At 39.0% G+C, this 17,100-nt stretch overlaps 1 protein-coding gene across 2 annotated transcripts; it reads left to right on the top strand.

Moving 5' to 3' along the window:
• Positions 1-8,929: 8,929 nt before the first annotated feature.
• LOC148844297 (disease resistance protein RPV1-like) lies at positions 8,930-15,728 on the top strand. Of its 2 annotated transcripts, XM_088960106.1 has the most exons (5): positions 8,930-9,513; positions 11,352-12,453; positions 13,828-13,872; positions 14,105-14,356; positions 14,488-15,728. In XM_088960106.1, the coding sequence occupies exons 1-5, from the start codon at positions 8,996-8,998 to the stop codon at positions 15,250-15,252; spliced, it is 2,682 nt and encodes an 893-aa protein (XP_088816232.1). In that variant the 5' UTR covers positions 8,930-8,995; the 3' UTR covers positions 15,253-15,728. The 2 variants fall into 2 exon arrangements, with proteins under 2 accessions (XP_088816232.1, XP_088816233.1); XM_088960107.1 differs by lacking the exon at positions 13,828-13,872.
• Positions 15,729-17,100: the final 1,372 nt, after the last annotated feature.

Genomic DNA, 17,100 nt, shown 5'->3' with positions numbered 1-17,100 from the left:
CATATAGTGAAATGTGAGTCAAGATTTGAGATTAAATAGTTTTATGAAATTTTAAGGGATGGGAAGAAGGTTGGGTTGGGTTAGGGTTGCAGGAATTCAGTTAGAGTTAGGGTTAGGATTGGGTAGATTTGGTTGAATTTTAGGTTGTGTTAGGGTTAGGGTTGGCTTCAACCCGACTTTCAACCCTAGCTGCCATATATATCATTAATTAGTTACCAACTCCATTTCTTTTAAAGAAGTCTCTGTCAGGGGTGTTATTAAAACAAACCCCAAGTTACAACCATATGCAAGTGTTTGACTATCTCTGTTATGCACAAGTATAACCCAAACCTCAAGACAAATTTGCTAGCAGCGCAACACGTTTTGTGTTTGTTGGATTTCCTTTGGTTAAAAAGGGTATCATGTTTTTGATATTACCACCAGCCACATTTTCGCGTTCTAAGTGTCATATTTTGTGAAGATTAATTCTCATATTAGAATTCACACCCACCAGCTAAAGCAAACTCATTTGAAACCATTATTAAAGAAAATCCCTAAGTTTTATCCCAACCTGGTTCATGACCGCATAGATTGCGCCAAATTTTTACCCACTTATTCTCCTATGATTACCACCTACCTCCTCTTGCCAATGTGGTTACTTGTCCAGGTGCTTGTTTAGCTACGATTTCCTTAATCATAGAACTATCATCTTTTTCTAAGGTCATTAAGGATCCCAAGTGGCAACAAGCAATATTGGCCCAAATTGAAGCACTTGAGTGGAACAATACATGGAAGTTTGTTAACTTGCCACTGGTAAGAAGGCCATAGGATTGAAATGGGTATATAAGATCAAGTTGAAGGCTGATGATGGTATTAAAAGATATAAGGCCCGTTTAGTAGTAGAAGGCTACAATCAAGTCAAAAGCCTTGACCACCATGATACCTTTGCACCTGTAGCAAAGATTGTTACTATTCATTGCCTATTAGTAGTGGCTACTACCAAGTCTTGGGAACTTCACTAGTTCAATGTGAACAATGCTTTTTAATGGAGTGCGATCTGGATGCTCTTAGCTGGAGGGAAGCTCAAGTCAATCCACTTTGTTGGTCAGTTGAATTGCAAGGAAGTAACACTAAGAGAACCAAGGGCGGCTTGCCTGGTGTAGGTGCTCTGATGCTTAAGTTAGTACTCTAGTATGCGAGTTGAAAGCTTCAATGCTAGTATGTTGGTGAGCAACTAATCACATGTACCTTGAGGCATTGGGGTTGGTCCCCTTATATAGGTGAGCTGTTGTAGGTCTTATGAAACAGCCCAGAGATATCTAGCACACGCTACTAGGAATCCATTCCACACCAAGAGGTGGATTTCGTGTTCGCTGATAAGGCTTATTGAGTTTGTCCAATCTGGGTGGGATGAGGATAAGGCTTATAGACATGCAACGTGATCCCAGAGAGGTTGGTGACAGGAAAACAACTTCTAGAAGTTGTCTACTTGTCACCTCGGTAGGGCAGTCCATCACGAGTTGCTTGGACATCGATCTAGACCAAGGTGCCTGAGGTACCCAACTTGACTTAGCCTGTTAAGGTGGCAAGAAATGTTGAGTCATCACCTGGTCAACAAATCACTTTCACGTGTCCTGGTGTTGATAAGTCAGGCTAAATTACCCATCATCAATTGCCTCCATTCCCATGCTAGAGGTCTTGACCTGGTGCAAGAGTTCATGACAAGCCTAGGTAGATTTGGCCTGATCTTCATTTTGGCCAAGGTCCGGTCTGGGGGTCAAACCTTAAAGACCCAACTAGCTCAACCACAGAGCTAGATCATGTCTAGGGAACATGCAGACGTTACTCGGATTATAAATTCTACAAACATCAAAATGCACACTCAACCAATTTCAATGTCGAGAGTTATGCGACTACACTCATGAGAGCCGTTGGATTAAATTGATTTGAGCCATTTGTGATTGACTATAGTGGCTATAAATAGGGGTCTTGGGGTCCCATTTCTTTTGTCCCATTTTGAGTTTTCATATTCTAGAGGTCACGTACTAGCTTCAATATCTTCCAAGTCGTTCACTTGTCTTTATTCTTCAAGGTTGGTCTTCCTCTTTGGTAAGTATGTCGAGCTACAAACTCTCAAGCTGGGTGCCAAGGCACTAGGTCACCTCATGGTGGTATGTTCTTGATCCCGCTACTGTGCTTTTGCTTGCATTTTCTTTCATACTTAGTAGATTTCGTTCCTTTTGCAAACAAACTCCAAGGTCCACTCACTTCTAAAGCAATTCGAGCATTTGGCTATGGAAGTACAAAATGACAAGGTGATGGCTGCAGAGTGCTGAAGAAAATTGGTAAAGCCTGTCGACCACATCAAAAAAGTATAGGCTGAGGTGGTAGCAAAGAACGAGTGCATTACAACAAAGGATGAACACATTGAGAGATTGGCGAAGGAGGCTGAGGTCCTTGCTATTGAAAAGTACAAGGCTTTGCCAGAATATAACCAGCTTTGATAGGACCTTGGTACCATAGCCTTTTGGAAGAGCCAGGGAGTGCCTTCCCTAGCCTCAACCTTGAAGCTATCACCCTGATAGGAGTCACTACAGAGATGGTGCTTGAAGCTGACAAAAACCTAGACTCTGAGGATGAAGATGATGACGGTGTTGACAAGGGAACTATGGAGAAGGTTAGCCAAGAAGAGCTCGAGTGCCTTTGGTCAGATACTTCAGGTTGGTAGTGAGCTGGTGAAGTATGTTGGCATGCCTTTGGCAATTATCACACTTTTGGACAAGCTTGAGTGCATTCGCATTCATTGTAGGCCAACAATATCATTGCCTTAGCACTGTTTTGGGTAAGCGCCCTGTCCCCAAAGTGTCCTCCCTAGAGATCTTCACGGATTTCGTGTAGCACTTGGCTCACCTCTGAAAGTCATAAGCAGTGTAGGTAGGGGAGCATGAAGGATCTTTTATAAAGCCACCCATAAATTGGAACATAACAGGTTGATTAACGCTCTACCCTCTAAGTTGCATTAATCTCTGCTAGTACGACATTGTGGAGCAGATACTCAACGAGTAGATCGAACCAACTTGGTTCTTCTATCAACATGAGGACGATCTCTTCTACTTCCCTAACAATGCTAGGCCATGTGGAGCAGATAGTGCATCAGCCTCAACATTTTTCAATCTCGGTATTTGTCAGATGAACCAAGAGTGGAAGTTAGGTAGGAGTTCCCTTTGTCCAAGTAGGCCATCATGGTGGGTTCCCGAGCTTCATACTCACCATTCACTTGGTTCACGACCAATAGAGAGTCACTACATACCATGACGTGCTTTACACTAGCTTCCTCCTTTGCCAATGTCAGCTTGGCTATTAGTGCCTTATACTCTATTTCATTGTTCGACACATCGAATTCGAATCGGAGAGCATACTCTAGCTTTACCTTGTTTGGCATGTATAGTATGAGTCCAACTTCACCTCTCTAGGCAAAGTTTTTTTATTTCACCTAACTTGCCTGACTAAAGGATCCACATTAAGTTTATGAATAATAACACTAGAGTTAATGCCAGCCATCTCTATTGTTGACCATGCCAAAGCATCTAATTTTTTAAGCAAAAAGCTTACCAGTTATGACTGAAATGGTTCATTTAGGTGAGCGCCAATTTGGAGAGTCTTCATGGGCTTAGTATTTGAGACTTAAACCTGTATTGTATCCTCCATTGGTGCATCTCACTTGTCGGTGTGCTCGGGTTCTAGCTCCATATCAACGTTTTCTACTAGCTACACTTTTCCCTTGAGTGTCACGATGTAGCACTTCCACGATTCCAATTGGTTGTCCCATACTACACCTACTACATACCTCGTTAGAAATTTCATTGAGTGGTAATAGGTCAACACCACCACACAAAGTGCATGCAAGATGAGCCAACCTAAAATTGTGTTGTAGGGGGACAGGGTGGTGAGCATAAGGAAGGTGTGCTCAAATTGAACAATGTTGGACTCCACTCCTGTTACCACTGACTTTGATCCTACCGAGGGGCTTCACAATGTCTTTATTGAAACCAACTAGGGGCACATCTTCTAGTTGGAGGTCCTTCCAATCCAATTCCATATTCTCAAACGCTTTCAGGGAAAGAATGTCTCAAAGCTGCCTAAATCAACCAAAATCTATTATACCTCAAAGTCGTTGATTACCATATTGACAACAAGGGTGTTGTCATGCAGATACTAGATCCTCCGACCATCGTCCTTAATGAATTAAATCACTTCCTCCACCCGAGGGTGCTTTGGCGGGTTCTCATCCTTGTGCTTTAGCTCCCAAACTGTTGTCTTACTCGTTGTCGTACTGCAACATGCTATAATAGACCTGCCTATAACCATGTTGATCAACCCATAGATCGGTCTCTCTAGTTCTAGTGTATTTTGGGGTGGTTGCTCTCTGTCATTGTGCCTACTCAACTCCGATGCATCTGTGTGCTATTCAACAGGTCGGTGGTCTTTATCCTCGTACATGATGAATTGCTTGAGGTAGCCATGGGGGATTAGCTCCTTGATCCCATCCTTCAAGTTGCGACAGCTTTCCATGTCATGCCCGATATCTCGATGGGTGTGGTAGTACAAGTTAAGGTTGCGGTTGGTAGGGTCTCCTCTCATCTTGGGTGGCCATTTTACAAAATTGGCCTCCTTGATTTTCATTAAAATTTCACCCAGTTTGGTGTTCAGAATGGTGTAGTTTTGATTCTAGACTAGGGGGGCCTAGATTTCCAACCTGACCTAGAACCCCGATGTGGTGACCGACTTTTACTTGGCAACTTGCTTTACCTACTGTGTGGTGACTTGCTTCTTTTTGATGACTTTCTCTTCCACTGTTGGTGCTTTCTACTACTGGCTTCTTCCTTTGTTCACTTCTTTTTCCCGGCTTGGTGTAGCTTTAACCAAGACCTGAGAGCCTCCTCCGTCTTGATGAATTTGATGGCCTCCATGAGGAATGCTTCCATGGAACTAGGTGGGTTCAACTCAAGCTGCCAATGGAGATCAGGGTGGTGGACTCCCTTCTGGGCCACAGTGAGCTGCACGACCAAGTCAAGGTTTGGTACTTGGAGCCTTTCCAAGTTGAAACTTTTGATATAGTCCCTTAGGGAATCATTATCCCATTGGACCATGTTTAGAAGGCTAGTCAGTGATTTCGGGCACTTCTTACTTGTGGTGATGTGCATTATGAAAAGATCTACAAAGTGCTTCCAACTTTTGATAGAGTCAAGGGGTAGGCCTTGGTACCATAATCTTGCAATGTCTCTGGATGTTGTAGAGAAGGCCATAGAAAGACATGCTTCATTTGCCCCATGAAGTAACATTAGGGACTGAAAACTATGAATGTGATCATTAGGGTCAGTGTTTCCATCATAGATCTCCAAGGTGGGTGTCTTGAAGTTCTTGAGCCATAGGGCTGAAAGGATATTTGGTGCCAAGGGGGAAGGCCAACTCAGTGGGATTGATGTTGGCTGAATTTCAATCGAGCATCTTCCTCCCTTCTCTTCTCCAATTCGGTAGTAGTGGTGGTGTTGCTCTTTCCTAAGGTGCAGCGAGCGCGTCTGTGGCTTTTTTTTCTTCGTCACCTCATTGATGCTATTCACTTTAGTATTGACCAGAGTCTTGTCCCTAACATTCTCCCGGTGTCTAACTTCATTGCGTGAAGGGGGCAGGTCCCGTTTGCTGATGTTCTCCCAATGAAGGGCTAGGCCCTAGTTACCGAGGTGATAGGAGTGATCTCGGGATGGATCCTCACTCCTCACTCTGTGCTACTGGAAGAAGCCATTGAAGTTTTGCAAAAAGTTAAAAAGAGGTAGGAACGTAGCTTTTATGTAGTGGTTTTCACAGACAATGCTAATTGATGTAGTGTGATCTGGATGCTCTTAGCTGGAGGGCAGCTCAGACATTGGTCTACTTTGTTGGCCGATCAAACTACAATGAAGTAACACTTCGAGAACCTGGGGTGGCTTACCCGGTGTGGGTTCTCCGATGCTTAAGTTAGTACTTTGGTATGTGAGCTGATAGCTTAAATGCTAGTAAACTGGTTAGCAAGTAATCGCATGTACCTTGAGACATTAGGGTTGGTCCCCTTATATATGTGAATTGTCATAGGTCTTACAAAACACCCATGAGATCTCTGGCTCGTGCTACTAGGAATCCGTTCTGCACCAGGAGGTGGAATTTGTGTTAGTTGATAAGGCTTATCGAGTCCATCTGATTCGAGTAGGATGAGGATAAGGCTTGCAAACATACAATGTGATTCCAGAGAGGTCGGAGATAGCTAGATATGTTCTAGAAGTTGGCTACATGTCACCTCGGTAGGTCGGGCCATCACGAGCGGCTCAGACCTCGGTCTAGGTTGAGGTGTCCAAGGTATCTGAGTGGACCTGGCCTGTTGAGATGGTAGGAAATGCCAAGTCATCACCTAGTCAATAGATCGCTTCCATGTGTCCGGGTGTTGATAGGTCAAGCCAAATTACCCCTTATCACTCTTCTTCATGGTGAACTCCATGAAGATGTTTACATGCACATTCCTTTTGGATTTGTTAAAGATAGAGACAATCGTGTTTGTAAACTTCAAAAGTCCTTGTATGGCCTCAAACAAGCTTCATGGATGTGGTTGCAAAAATTCACTCATGCCCTCGTATAAGCCAGATTTACCCAATCAGTAATAGACTATTCACATTTCACAAGCAAGTAAGAGAGCTCCTTTGTTGTAGTCCTTGTATATGTAGATGATCTAATTGTAACAGGGAATGGCCCAACTTCTATCACCACCCTTAAATCTCATCTCAATTAGTGTTTTAGCATCAAGAATCTTGTCTCCTTGCATTTTTCTTGGGTATTGAGGTGGTCCGTTCAGACTTAGGCATCTTCCTAAGTTAGCATAAACACATCGTTGGCATTCTACATGAAACTAAGATGCACAAATGCAATCCATGTTTGACTCCTATGGAACAACAACAACAACATATTTATAATGATGTCAATATAGGCTTTCATGTCCAGCCCAATATAGGCTTTTAGTGCATCCCCTTCTCTACCTTACATCCACAAGGTCTAACCTTAGCTTTACACAAAATCAACTCAACCAAATCATGCAAGATACACATGAATAACACCTCCAGGCAGCCTTACAAGTGGTTAGGTATCTCAACTCCACTCCTCATCATGAAATCTTTATCTCATCCATTAATGATTTTGTAGTCCAGGCCTTCTATAACTCTAACTGGGCCAGTTGTCCAGTTACCTGGTTCTCGACAATAGGTTATATCAGGATGCTTGGATAGTCTCCACTCTCTTGGAAAACTAGGAACCAACACATTGTGTCATATAGAAGCCGAATACTAAGCTATGAAAGTCACAACTTCAGAGCTTATTTGGCTTAAACGAGTTTTTGCAAATTTAACAATTTACATTGACACCCATGGAGTTGCATTGTGATAGTCAAGCTACCCTCAATTTCGCTGCTAATTCGGTTTTCCATGAACGCATAAAGCATCCTAACATTGACTGACATTTTGTTCGAGAGCGTATCCAGAGCAATGAGATTAAAACCTTTCACATCAATAGTTACATATGTATCTATAAATATCTTGCTCATATGATGCAGAAGCTTCAAGCAACCTTCGATGGAATGGTAGGTTTCAAGCAACTTTGCTTTTCCAAAATGAATGATGAGCCTGGCATATACCCTTCTTTGTCCTTACCTCCATGGTTTCACATTGAGGGTCCGCTTGATTCATAGTCTAAATCGGAATTAAAGTTGTCTATTCCCATAGCCTATTTGGTTCAGATAAGAATGGGAATAGAAATTGAAATCAGTAGAAATGAGATTTTACAAATAATGGTTATTCCTTCAAATGAGGCATGGGGGAATGCCATTCCAGAACAGAATTCTGATTCCTCCCAACCAAACAGCTTGTAATCAGAATAATACATTTTGATTCTAATTCTAGACCCCTATTCCCATGACCCCAGCGGGTCCTAGAATCTTCAAGCAAGTAATCTCTAGCTCTAAGAAATTCTTAGTTGTTGAATATAAATGGCCCAGTAGTAGGGGTGAGCGAAAAAAAAAAACTGAGCTGACTGGTATATATATGATTATATATATTTTATATTTTTTATACATTATAAATTTATAAATATGCATTATATATCAATATATATTTATAATATATGATATATTATTTATTATTTAAAACATAATATTATATGTATTTTTAGTATTTTATTATATATTTATATATTTTTCTATAATAAATATTTTAAATAGTAAACAACCAAAAAACCAACGAAGCGAACCAATGGTTAATCGAACCGGTCAATTGGTTAATTGATCGCCTTTGGTTCGGTTTTGGTTACTAGTTTTCCAAAAACCAATAACTCTAGTTCAATTTCAAATATTAACGCAGTGGTTGAGATGCGAGACATTCAGTCAATATCACTTTCTTAATAAACTAGTATATGACCCTATATGGAGAAATTAATTATATTTATATCAATATCTCTTTTAGGACAATAGTGCCACATTTTCTGATGTTCATCCTCTTAAACTGAAAAAATGTAGACTTTCTTTGGTTTTGTGGAACCGATTTCTTGAATGTTTGGCGGGTTAGAAAGTGTTACGTGAATTTCGTGTATGTTGGGCATAACAACCGTGTTTGTTGGAGAACGCTTGGCCTCTCCTACATTCAGGTTTAGTATGATTTTAAGTCTGTTTTGCCATGTATATAACAAATGTATATATACAAATCATGTTTTGGAAAGAATGTTAATTAAGAATACATTATAGTTTTCTTGTAACACTTACAAATTTATAATTTGCAAATTACGACGTACGCCTCGCTTTAAATAAGTCGGATCATATCCAATCCGAATCCGAATTCCTTCCATCAAAAGACGCGTGGTTTTAAACGCGTACTATTTGCGGACTTTATTTCCATGAGTAGGCCTCGACTGCATCACCGTGCTTTGTCCTTTCCTTCACTGAGACGCCATGGCCGCTTGTACTGTAACCCACAAACGTCGACGTCTTTCCTCTTCTTCCACCTCTCGGTGGGATTACGATGTCTTTTTGAGTTTCAGGGGCGAAGACACCCGTAGAAACTTTACCGATCACCTGTACGAAGCTTTACATCGTGTAGCAATTCGAACTTTCAGAGATGACGGAAGGCTCAAAAGAGGAGAGGAGATTGAACCAGCACTACTGAAAGCAATTGAACAATCAAGGATCGCAATAATCGTCTTCTCCAGAAACTACGCCTCTTCAACATGGTGCTTGAAGGAGGTAGCCAAAATCATGGAATGCCGAGAAAGGATGGATCAGATGGTTTTCCCTGTTTTCTATGATGTTAATCCATCAGATGTACGCAATCAGACCGGGGATTTTGGAGAAGAATTTGACAAAGTTAAACAGCGAGCCGACATGGAGATGAAGAAGGTTGAAGGTTGGGAGGCAGCCCTCACAAAAGCTGCGAATTTGTCTGGTTGGGATTTACCAAATGTTGCCAATGGGTAATTCTAATATCCTCACTCGCTCAATTATGAAATACCATGCATCTGTTCTCTCTAGCTTAACTAGTTCATATGACCTAGAATTCCAAGCAACGCTAATTTGGCGTTTTCTACAGCAGACATGAAGCACCGTTACCAAGTATAGTAAGTATTGATGTTGTTACAGGAAATGTCGCAGCAACATTTTCAAACAAAAAAAACATCATTTTCTCGGCAAATGTCGCAGCAACATTTTCAAACAAAAAAAACATTATTTTCTCAGCAACATTTATACTAAACATTATGTCTTTTTTTGTTTGGTAGAAAACGTTTTTAGCATTATTACTCATTATCAAGTGCTATAACAAATAGGCATTTCCTGGAATATGTTTTTTTTTTTTTTTTTTTTTTCCAATGATGGTAATATATCGCAGTTTTCTAGAGCAACGACATCGATGCCAAACAGATGCCAAATTTTCCAACTTCATGAATTTAAATCTGTTTCTATTTGAAGTGAATGTCTATGCGGCACATGAAATTAAAACTAGTGTCCATATACTTCAATTGAATACGTTTGAGAGGCTAAAGGCAGAGGCGACCTGTCACCCAACCAAGTCTCGGGTCCAATTAGTCTGAGGCATTTACTTATAAAGAAAATATTGACCAAATGAATGGCCTAGCTAGTGGTCCATCCACTTTAACCATTGCATTGAACCATTTGGCCCAGTCAATGGGTCTTAATTTTTTTATAGGATCTTTTATATTTTGAGCCATTTTCATCATTAATAATAATAATTCTTATTTGTTATTACCCTCGTTTAATTTCATTTAACATGATGAATATAACATCAAAGACATGGAATTTTTTTTTATTTTCACACTTTTATTATATGATTTATGATATAACCAGCTCGAACAGTTGCCACCATGAAGCAGATGGTTGAATTGATACCCATTTTTTAGGTTTTGGTAGCAAAAGGAGAGGCCCAAACACATCAACACCAGCAAAGAATGAAACAACAAACAACTAACCCAGACATTCATCCAACTGAAAACCAATACATCAACAATCCAAATACAACTCAGATACTTCTCGAGGAACTAAACCAACCTAGAATTCCAAAATCTGAAAATTGGAATCACCATCTCTGGCCAAGTTTCTGCCTCAACCTCCTCTTCACTAAACACTAACACTTTTGGCATCTCTACCTCTCGCCTAGACTAAACTGTCAACATAGAAGTCTACAAGTTACCTTAGATCTCTGCTTCCCGTGCAGTAACCCTCCAAAACTGTACAAACTCCTAACAACCTCCTATTCACAACATGGACCCATTTTCTATATACAATATAAATTAATTTCACGCTAGTTATTTATTTGAATTAATTGTTTTAGCTAGCATTTGCAATATTTGAATTGGAAAAGTATGGACCATTTCAATAGTACATGTATAATCTTTTACGGACTTACCCATTAACCCTTTATTTATTGAGTTAGTTTTCTAATTAAGTGTGCAAAGAAGATTGAATTAGATTAAGACATGAGCATATCAAAATGTAGTTGCAGGAAGTACTTGAGTAAATAACATGGGTGGACTTGGACTATTTACTAAAGATATTAAAATTGAAAGAACTGAGTGGTGGTTCAATGGGTTTGTTCCAAAAGAGATGTGGACATTTGAGTCTTGTTATCCCTCCCACTGACTCTGTCTATCATTTTACATGCTTATATTTTAAAAGATGGACAAAATTAATCGTCATCAAATTTTAATTTCTTCACTTTGTTCGTGTTTTACAATTTCATTAATCTCGGTATGTTCAGTTTGACGTTTACTTTTTTTCTGTGGAACATGATTGATAGGCATGAGGCAACATGCATACAGAAGATCGTTGGAGTGGTTTCAACTATTTTGAGTTCATCAAAGCTGTATGTTTCTAAATATCCTGTTGGATTAACTTCTCGTGTAGACGATGTGATTTCAATGTTAAATCTCCAATCAGATGAGGTGGTTATTGTGGGGATATGTGGGATGGGAGGAATAGGTAAAACAACCATTGCTAAGGCTGTCTATAATCAAATACTTTTCAAATTTGAAGGTAGAAGTTTTCTTGGATGTGGTAGAGAAGCTCTTGGCAACCAGCTTGTTCGCCTACAAAGACGACTTCTTTCTGATATTTTAATGGAGAAGAAAGAGAGAAAAGATATACACCATGTTGCTAGAGGAATCATTGAGATTAGAAGTAGAGTTTGTAACAAAAAGGTTCTTGTGGTTCTGGATGATATACATTACATAGAACAGATAAATTTTTTGGTTGGAGAGCGTAATTGGTTTGGTGCAGGAAGTAGAATAATCATTACAACTAGAGATGAGGATTTGCTAAGGGGGTTAATAGATAGGGTATATAAGGTTAAAGAATTGGGTATGAAACAATCCGCTGAGCTCTTTAGTTGGCATGCTTTCAAATTAAACCATCCCATGGAAAAGTATGTAGATCTCACAAATCGTATGATAGATCGTGTTGGAGGCCTTCCTTTAGCTATTGAAGTTTTGGGCTCTGATTTATCAAACAGAAGCATACCCGAATGGGAAGACACTCTAAATAAGCTACAGAAAATTCCTAATGGCAAAATCCAGAATATACTTAGAATAAGTTATGATAATGGACTCGATGATACGCAGAAGGAAATATTCCTTGACATTTCATGCTTCCTTAATGGAATGGATAAGGACTATGCAACTATAATACTAGATGCCTGTGGCTTCTATCCGAAAATTGGAATCAGTGTTCTCACTTCCAAATCTCTTGTAAGAATTGATGGATACAATAATAAATTAAGAATGCACAATTTACTTCAAGACATGGGGAGAGAAGTTGTTCGTGGAGAATCTCCTCAAGAACCTGGAAGGCGAAGCAGATTGTGGTCATGGGATGATGCTTATGATGTAATGACTAAACATGAGGTAAGAAATAAGTGCATCAACATTTTGTTGTTAATTTATAAGCTATAGTTGAAATTTTGTGTGGATTTTATTGTTTACTTTCTTCAAAGTTTCAAATATAGATTATTTCAAGGAAAAATAAAGCACAAACTTATATCACTAAACATCAAGTATTTACCAAAAATCTTGGATATTGATTATATTGGTCAAAGCTCTTCTCCTATCATTTCTTTTTTTTCTCATGAAAGATTTATCCAAGAAGCAGTATAGCAAGTGGAATGATGTGGCTCCCATTTTACATGGAGGAGAATGGGTAAAGGATTTGGCCACATCAAAGAATAGGTGAATTGTCTACTAGGGCGTTTTTGGCAGGGATGCAACTATGGCGATAATCGCGTAAAAGGGTTTGACTATGATACCAAAAGTACATTATATCAGGAAAAGCTTACAGCCACTTATTGGTATCAATTTGTATCTTTATCATAAAAATTCATTATTACAAGGGCCATTGAAGTGTTGGCAATTTCCCCCAAGGTGGCAAAAATGATTTATCCACCTAGGAGATGGGTATCATTTAGACGAATAAGTGATACCTAGGAAAATAAACTTTCCATGGTCCCCACATAAATCTGAAAAAAGAATATGAGATTTTTGGTCAATGGGAATTAAAATCCCATTGATCAACTTTCCTCCCTCTCAAAATCTAGAAAAAGAACACCCCCATATGCCCTTAGTCCCTTGCACTACTATATAATTCATACTGTTATATATGCATATGCATATATAATAATTATTATGATATGCTTATATAATCCATTACATTATATGCATTATATATAAATACAATGATATAATACATAAGTGCATATTATGTATAATATATTATATTATATACCCTATAAAATTATTGTTAAGACCATAGGCGTAGAAACTGGCTGCGCTTGAGCTACACCCCCATATCATAGGTGTTAAGCGTTACCTGTCTCACCCCATGATCAACCTATCCATTTAGATCCTAATATCTCCATGAAATATATGTATATTTCATATTTACGTATTTTTTCGTATACTTAGAAAGATTTTAGTTATATTAAGTCAATTGAACAAATTAAAGTGCATTGGTTTATATTTTAATCCAACCAAAATTAGATGCATTGCCGCAATGAAGGGTTAAATCTGGTTGAGGCTACAGTATGATGGACCAAATATGAACCCCCTTGTGGATCCAAATTCAGATTTGTTAAAGCGATCGAAAAGGCCTACAGCTTTTTGGATTTGGACTCGGATTTTGTTAGATGTTAGAATTTCTCTACAGTATCTATGACTACTCTCTAGATGTTGTGACTTTTTGAATCTTTGAACAAAACGAAAAACATCATTTTATTGTTGTTGCAGGGGACTAAAAGAATTGAGGGCCTCATCCTTGAGCCACCTGAGGGGGTAAGAGAGCTTCAATTGCCTATACTATCTACTCTGTATTGTATGTCGTGATTCCGGTTTGGAACTATTTGAAGTCACCCACTACCCATTAAGTTTCCTTTTTATTAAGGAACTGAACCTAACCAATCCCTTACAGAATATGAAGCATCTTTGATCCAATCTAAGATTGCCCCTGGCTCTGCCCCCATGGATGGCCTAAGCCTATACTTATTTTATTTATTGTATTTTGCAGCACAAGTGTTTTGGAGAGACATTACTACTAAGTACTGAAGCATTTAAGAGGATGTCCAATCTAAGATTGCTGAAGCTTCACAATGTAACCCTTGTTGGTAGAAGCTACAGGTATATCTCGGAAAAGCTAAGATGGCTCTGTTGGCCTTTTTGCCCTTTGAAATCTATACCAGTGGATTTTCGTTTGTCACACCTTGTTGTTCTCGAAATGAAATCGAGTCGTCTCCAACAAGTTTGGGTGGAGGGAATGCAAGTAAGACACAATTTATACTGTCATTTCCTTTAGATCGTTATATTATATTATATATAATATATATTTATTACAGCTAATTGCCCTTTCGTTCATTCTTTTTTACTTTTTTTTTTTTTTTATTTATTTTGCAGCCCCTTAGCATGTTGAAAATCATTGATCTTAGTTATTCTGTTTATCTAACAAAGAACCCCGACTTCTCAAAGCTTCCAAATCTCGAGACATTGATTCTTAAAGGTTGTTCAAAGTTGGTTGAGGTTTGTGAATCCATTGGATGTCTTAAGAGACTTGTTCATTTGGATTTGAGTTGGTGTTCTAAGCTTGGGTACCTTCCGAACAGCATTGGTGAATTGAACTCTCTACAAGTGCTTGATTTACATTCAACTGCAATAAAACAGCTACCATCTTCAATTGGACACTGGAAATGTCTTGAAGATTTATACCTCGGTTATTGTAAGCAATTAGAAGAATTACCAGAGGAATTGGGGTTTATGGAATCTTTAAAGGTTCTTGATTTAAGTGGAACTGCAATTAAACAGCTACCATCTTCAATTGGACAATTGAAATGCCTTGAATTTTTAAATCTCAATTATTGTGGGAAATTAGAAGAATTACCAGAGGAATTGGGGAAGATAGGGTCTTTAACGACTCTTGATTTAGGTGAAACTGCAATTAAACAGTTACCATCTTCAATTGGACACTGGAAATCTCTTGAAATTTTATACCTCGGTTATTGTAAGCAATTAGAAGAATTACCAGAGGAATTGGGGAAGCTGGAGTCTTTAAGGGAGCTTGATTTAAGTAAAACTGCAATAAAACAACTACCATTTTCAATTGGACAATTGAAATCTCTTAAAGTTCTGTTCCTTGATTGTAATCTTAAGCCTCAATTGTTGTGAGCAATTAGAAGAATTACCAGAGGAAGTGGGGAAGATGGAGTCTTTAAAGTTGCTTTATTTAAGTAGAACTGCAATGAAACAGCTATCATCTTCAATTGGACTCTTGGAATCAAGAAGTATTTTGTCTTGAGGGGTGTGCAATAGAAAACATTGGTTGCTCAACAAACTTGGAACATCTGATGCTAAGCAAGGGCAAATTTCGTACCCTACAGTCACATCTCACATCTCACTATAAATGATGTAAGTTATTGCAAGAACCTCGAGAGACTTCATGATCATCCTTCAGACTCAGTTTGGAAGTGCAAAATTTTATATTTTGTATTATTTTGTATGAATTTATAGTTTTGTATTGTATATATTCGCATTTATACTCTTTCCAAACTGAACATCAAGTTTACAAATGTTGGAGGCATATGATTGTAAAGATTACCAAACCTATCAAACACACCGGAGTTTTAAAAAAAATATGATCCTCAAGGGTTGTGAGAAGCTAGTTGAAATTCAGGGCCTAGAAGAGACATCTTATTTATGGAACAAAACTGCAAAGATGTCTGGAGGAACATGGTAGAAAACGCATTACTGTAGGCAATTAGTGACGCATCTTCCATGTATCAAGCTTCCAATGGTGTTTTGAGTCATGGTACAGTGTCTTCGGTTACAACGATAGAGGTGAAGGAGTGTGGAGCCCCATGTCTTATACAACGTCGGGTCAAATGGAGCAGAGCGAGTGACTAAATCTGTTTTTGACGAAATTGCCCAGGCCCAGGTCCAAGAATATTGTCCTTTCTCTCCTCCAGTTAAACGACAATAACAATTGTCAAACGATAATGTTTGAATCTATGGTCCATTGTCAAACGACAATAACAATTACAGAGAAGAGCAGCGGCTTTATGCTTTCCGAAGCCCCCCAGTCACAAGTAGGTCAACAAGTTCGGGTGCTGCCGCTAAATGCATTTCATCTTCCTGTCTGCCTCGTCCTGGTTATGGATGCGTTGCTGATCCAATGCCTTCTTGGTTGAGTGGTCAACAACCATCAGGCTTCTCTACCATCGGAGTTGAGGGGGTCGAGGTTATGTCACGGACCCACTACTGGGCCCACGGGTCATAGTAATTAGAGAAACTTGATAGGGTCCGTTGTTGAGATTTTTGTGGAAAAATTTTTACTTTGAACCAGTGAAGAGACATAAGTTGCGTTTGAATAGTTGGGTCATGTTGGGAAATTATGTGGATAGTGGTTGAGTTAAGTAGGATACGTGGGTTAATGTTGGGACTAAGATTTTAGGAATTAGTTTCAGAATCTATTAACTTGTACTTTTCTCAATGAGTACATTATGAGAATTATCTTTTGTTCATTGAGAGTTATCACTTTGGAGGTATTTGTTTCCCTAAAGTAGATGGAATTTATATTACGTCCTAGATGGTCATAACAAATGGTATCAGGGCCTGCAATATACCTCCCAATTGCAATCATGTGGCACAGGTGGTGATGTCTGTATTGCAATGTTCAGTCGAGACTAAGTGGACTAATGCAAAGACAATTTCCATGGGTATTGGGACTGTAAAGCGTGGTGGAATGTTACAATCCATTTGTCCCATGTTGATAGTATGGGATGCTAATGTGAGATATTCTATATCGGTAATATGGGATGCTAATGTGAGTATCCCATATCGATAGTATGGGATGTTATGGGGTATATATATATTTGGGTTCCCTCCCTCTAACAACTACCTTTTAGGGGTGAATTTTCCTAAGGCACGTATCAAATGATATTAGAGCCAACCATGGATCACTGTTAGGGGTGGCAACAAACCGAGCTCTTCACAAGCTGCTTGAGTTCGCTCATGAAA

The sequence above is a fragment of the Nelumbo lutea genome, chromosome 8 (assembly GCF_056320005.1).
Source record: "Nelumbo lutea isolate HS-2025 chromosome 8, American lotus-T2T, whole genome shotgun sequence".
Lineage (NCBI taxonomy): Eukaryota > Viridiplantae > Streptophyta > Magnoliopsida > Proteales > Nelumbonaceae > Nelumbo > Nelumbo lutea.
Note: the sequence above shows the minus strand (reverse complement) of the source record. Positions and strands in the feature narration are given on the sequence as shown.

Coding starts and splice junctions, on each gene's coding strand:
- LOC148844297 (XM_088960106.1), top strand. CDS start 8,996: ATGGCCGCTTGTACTGTAACCCACAAACGTCGACGTCTTTCCTCTTCT. Junction 9,514..11,351: donor TTACCAAATGTTGCCAATGG/GTAATTCTAATA, acceptor CATGATTGATAG/GCATGAGGCAACATGCATAC. Junction 13,873..14,104: donor TCCTTGAGCCACCTGAGGGG/GTAAGAGAGCTT, acceptor TGTATTTTGCAG/CACAAGTGTTTTGGAGAGAC.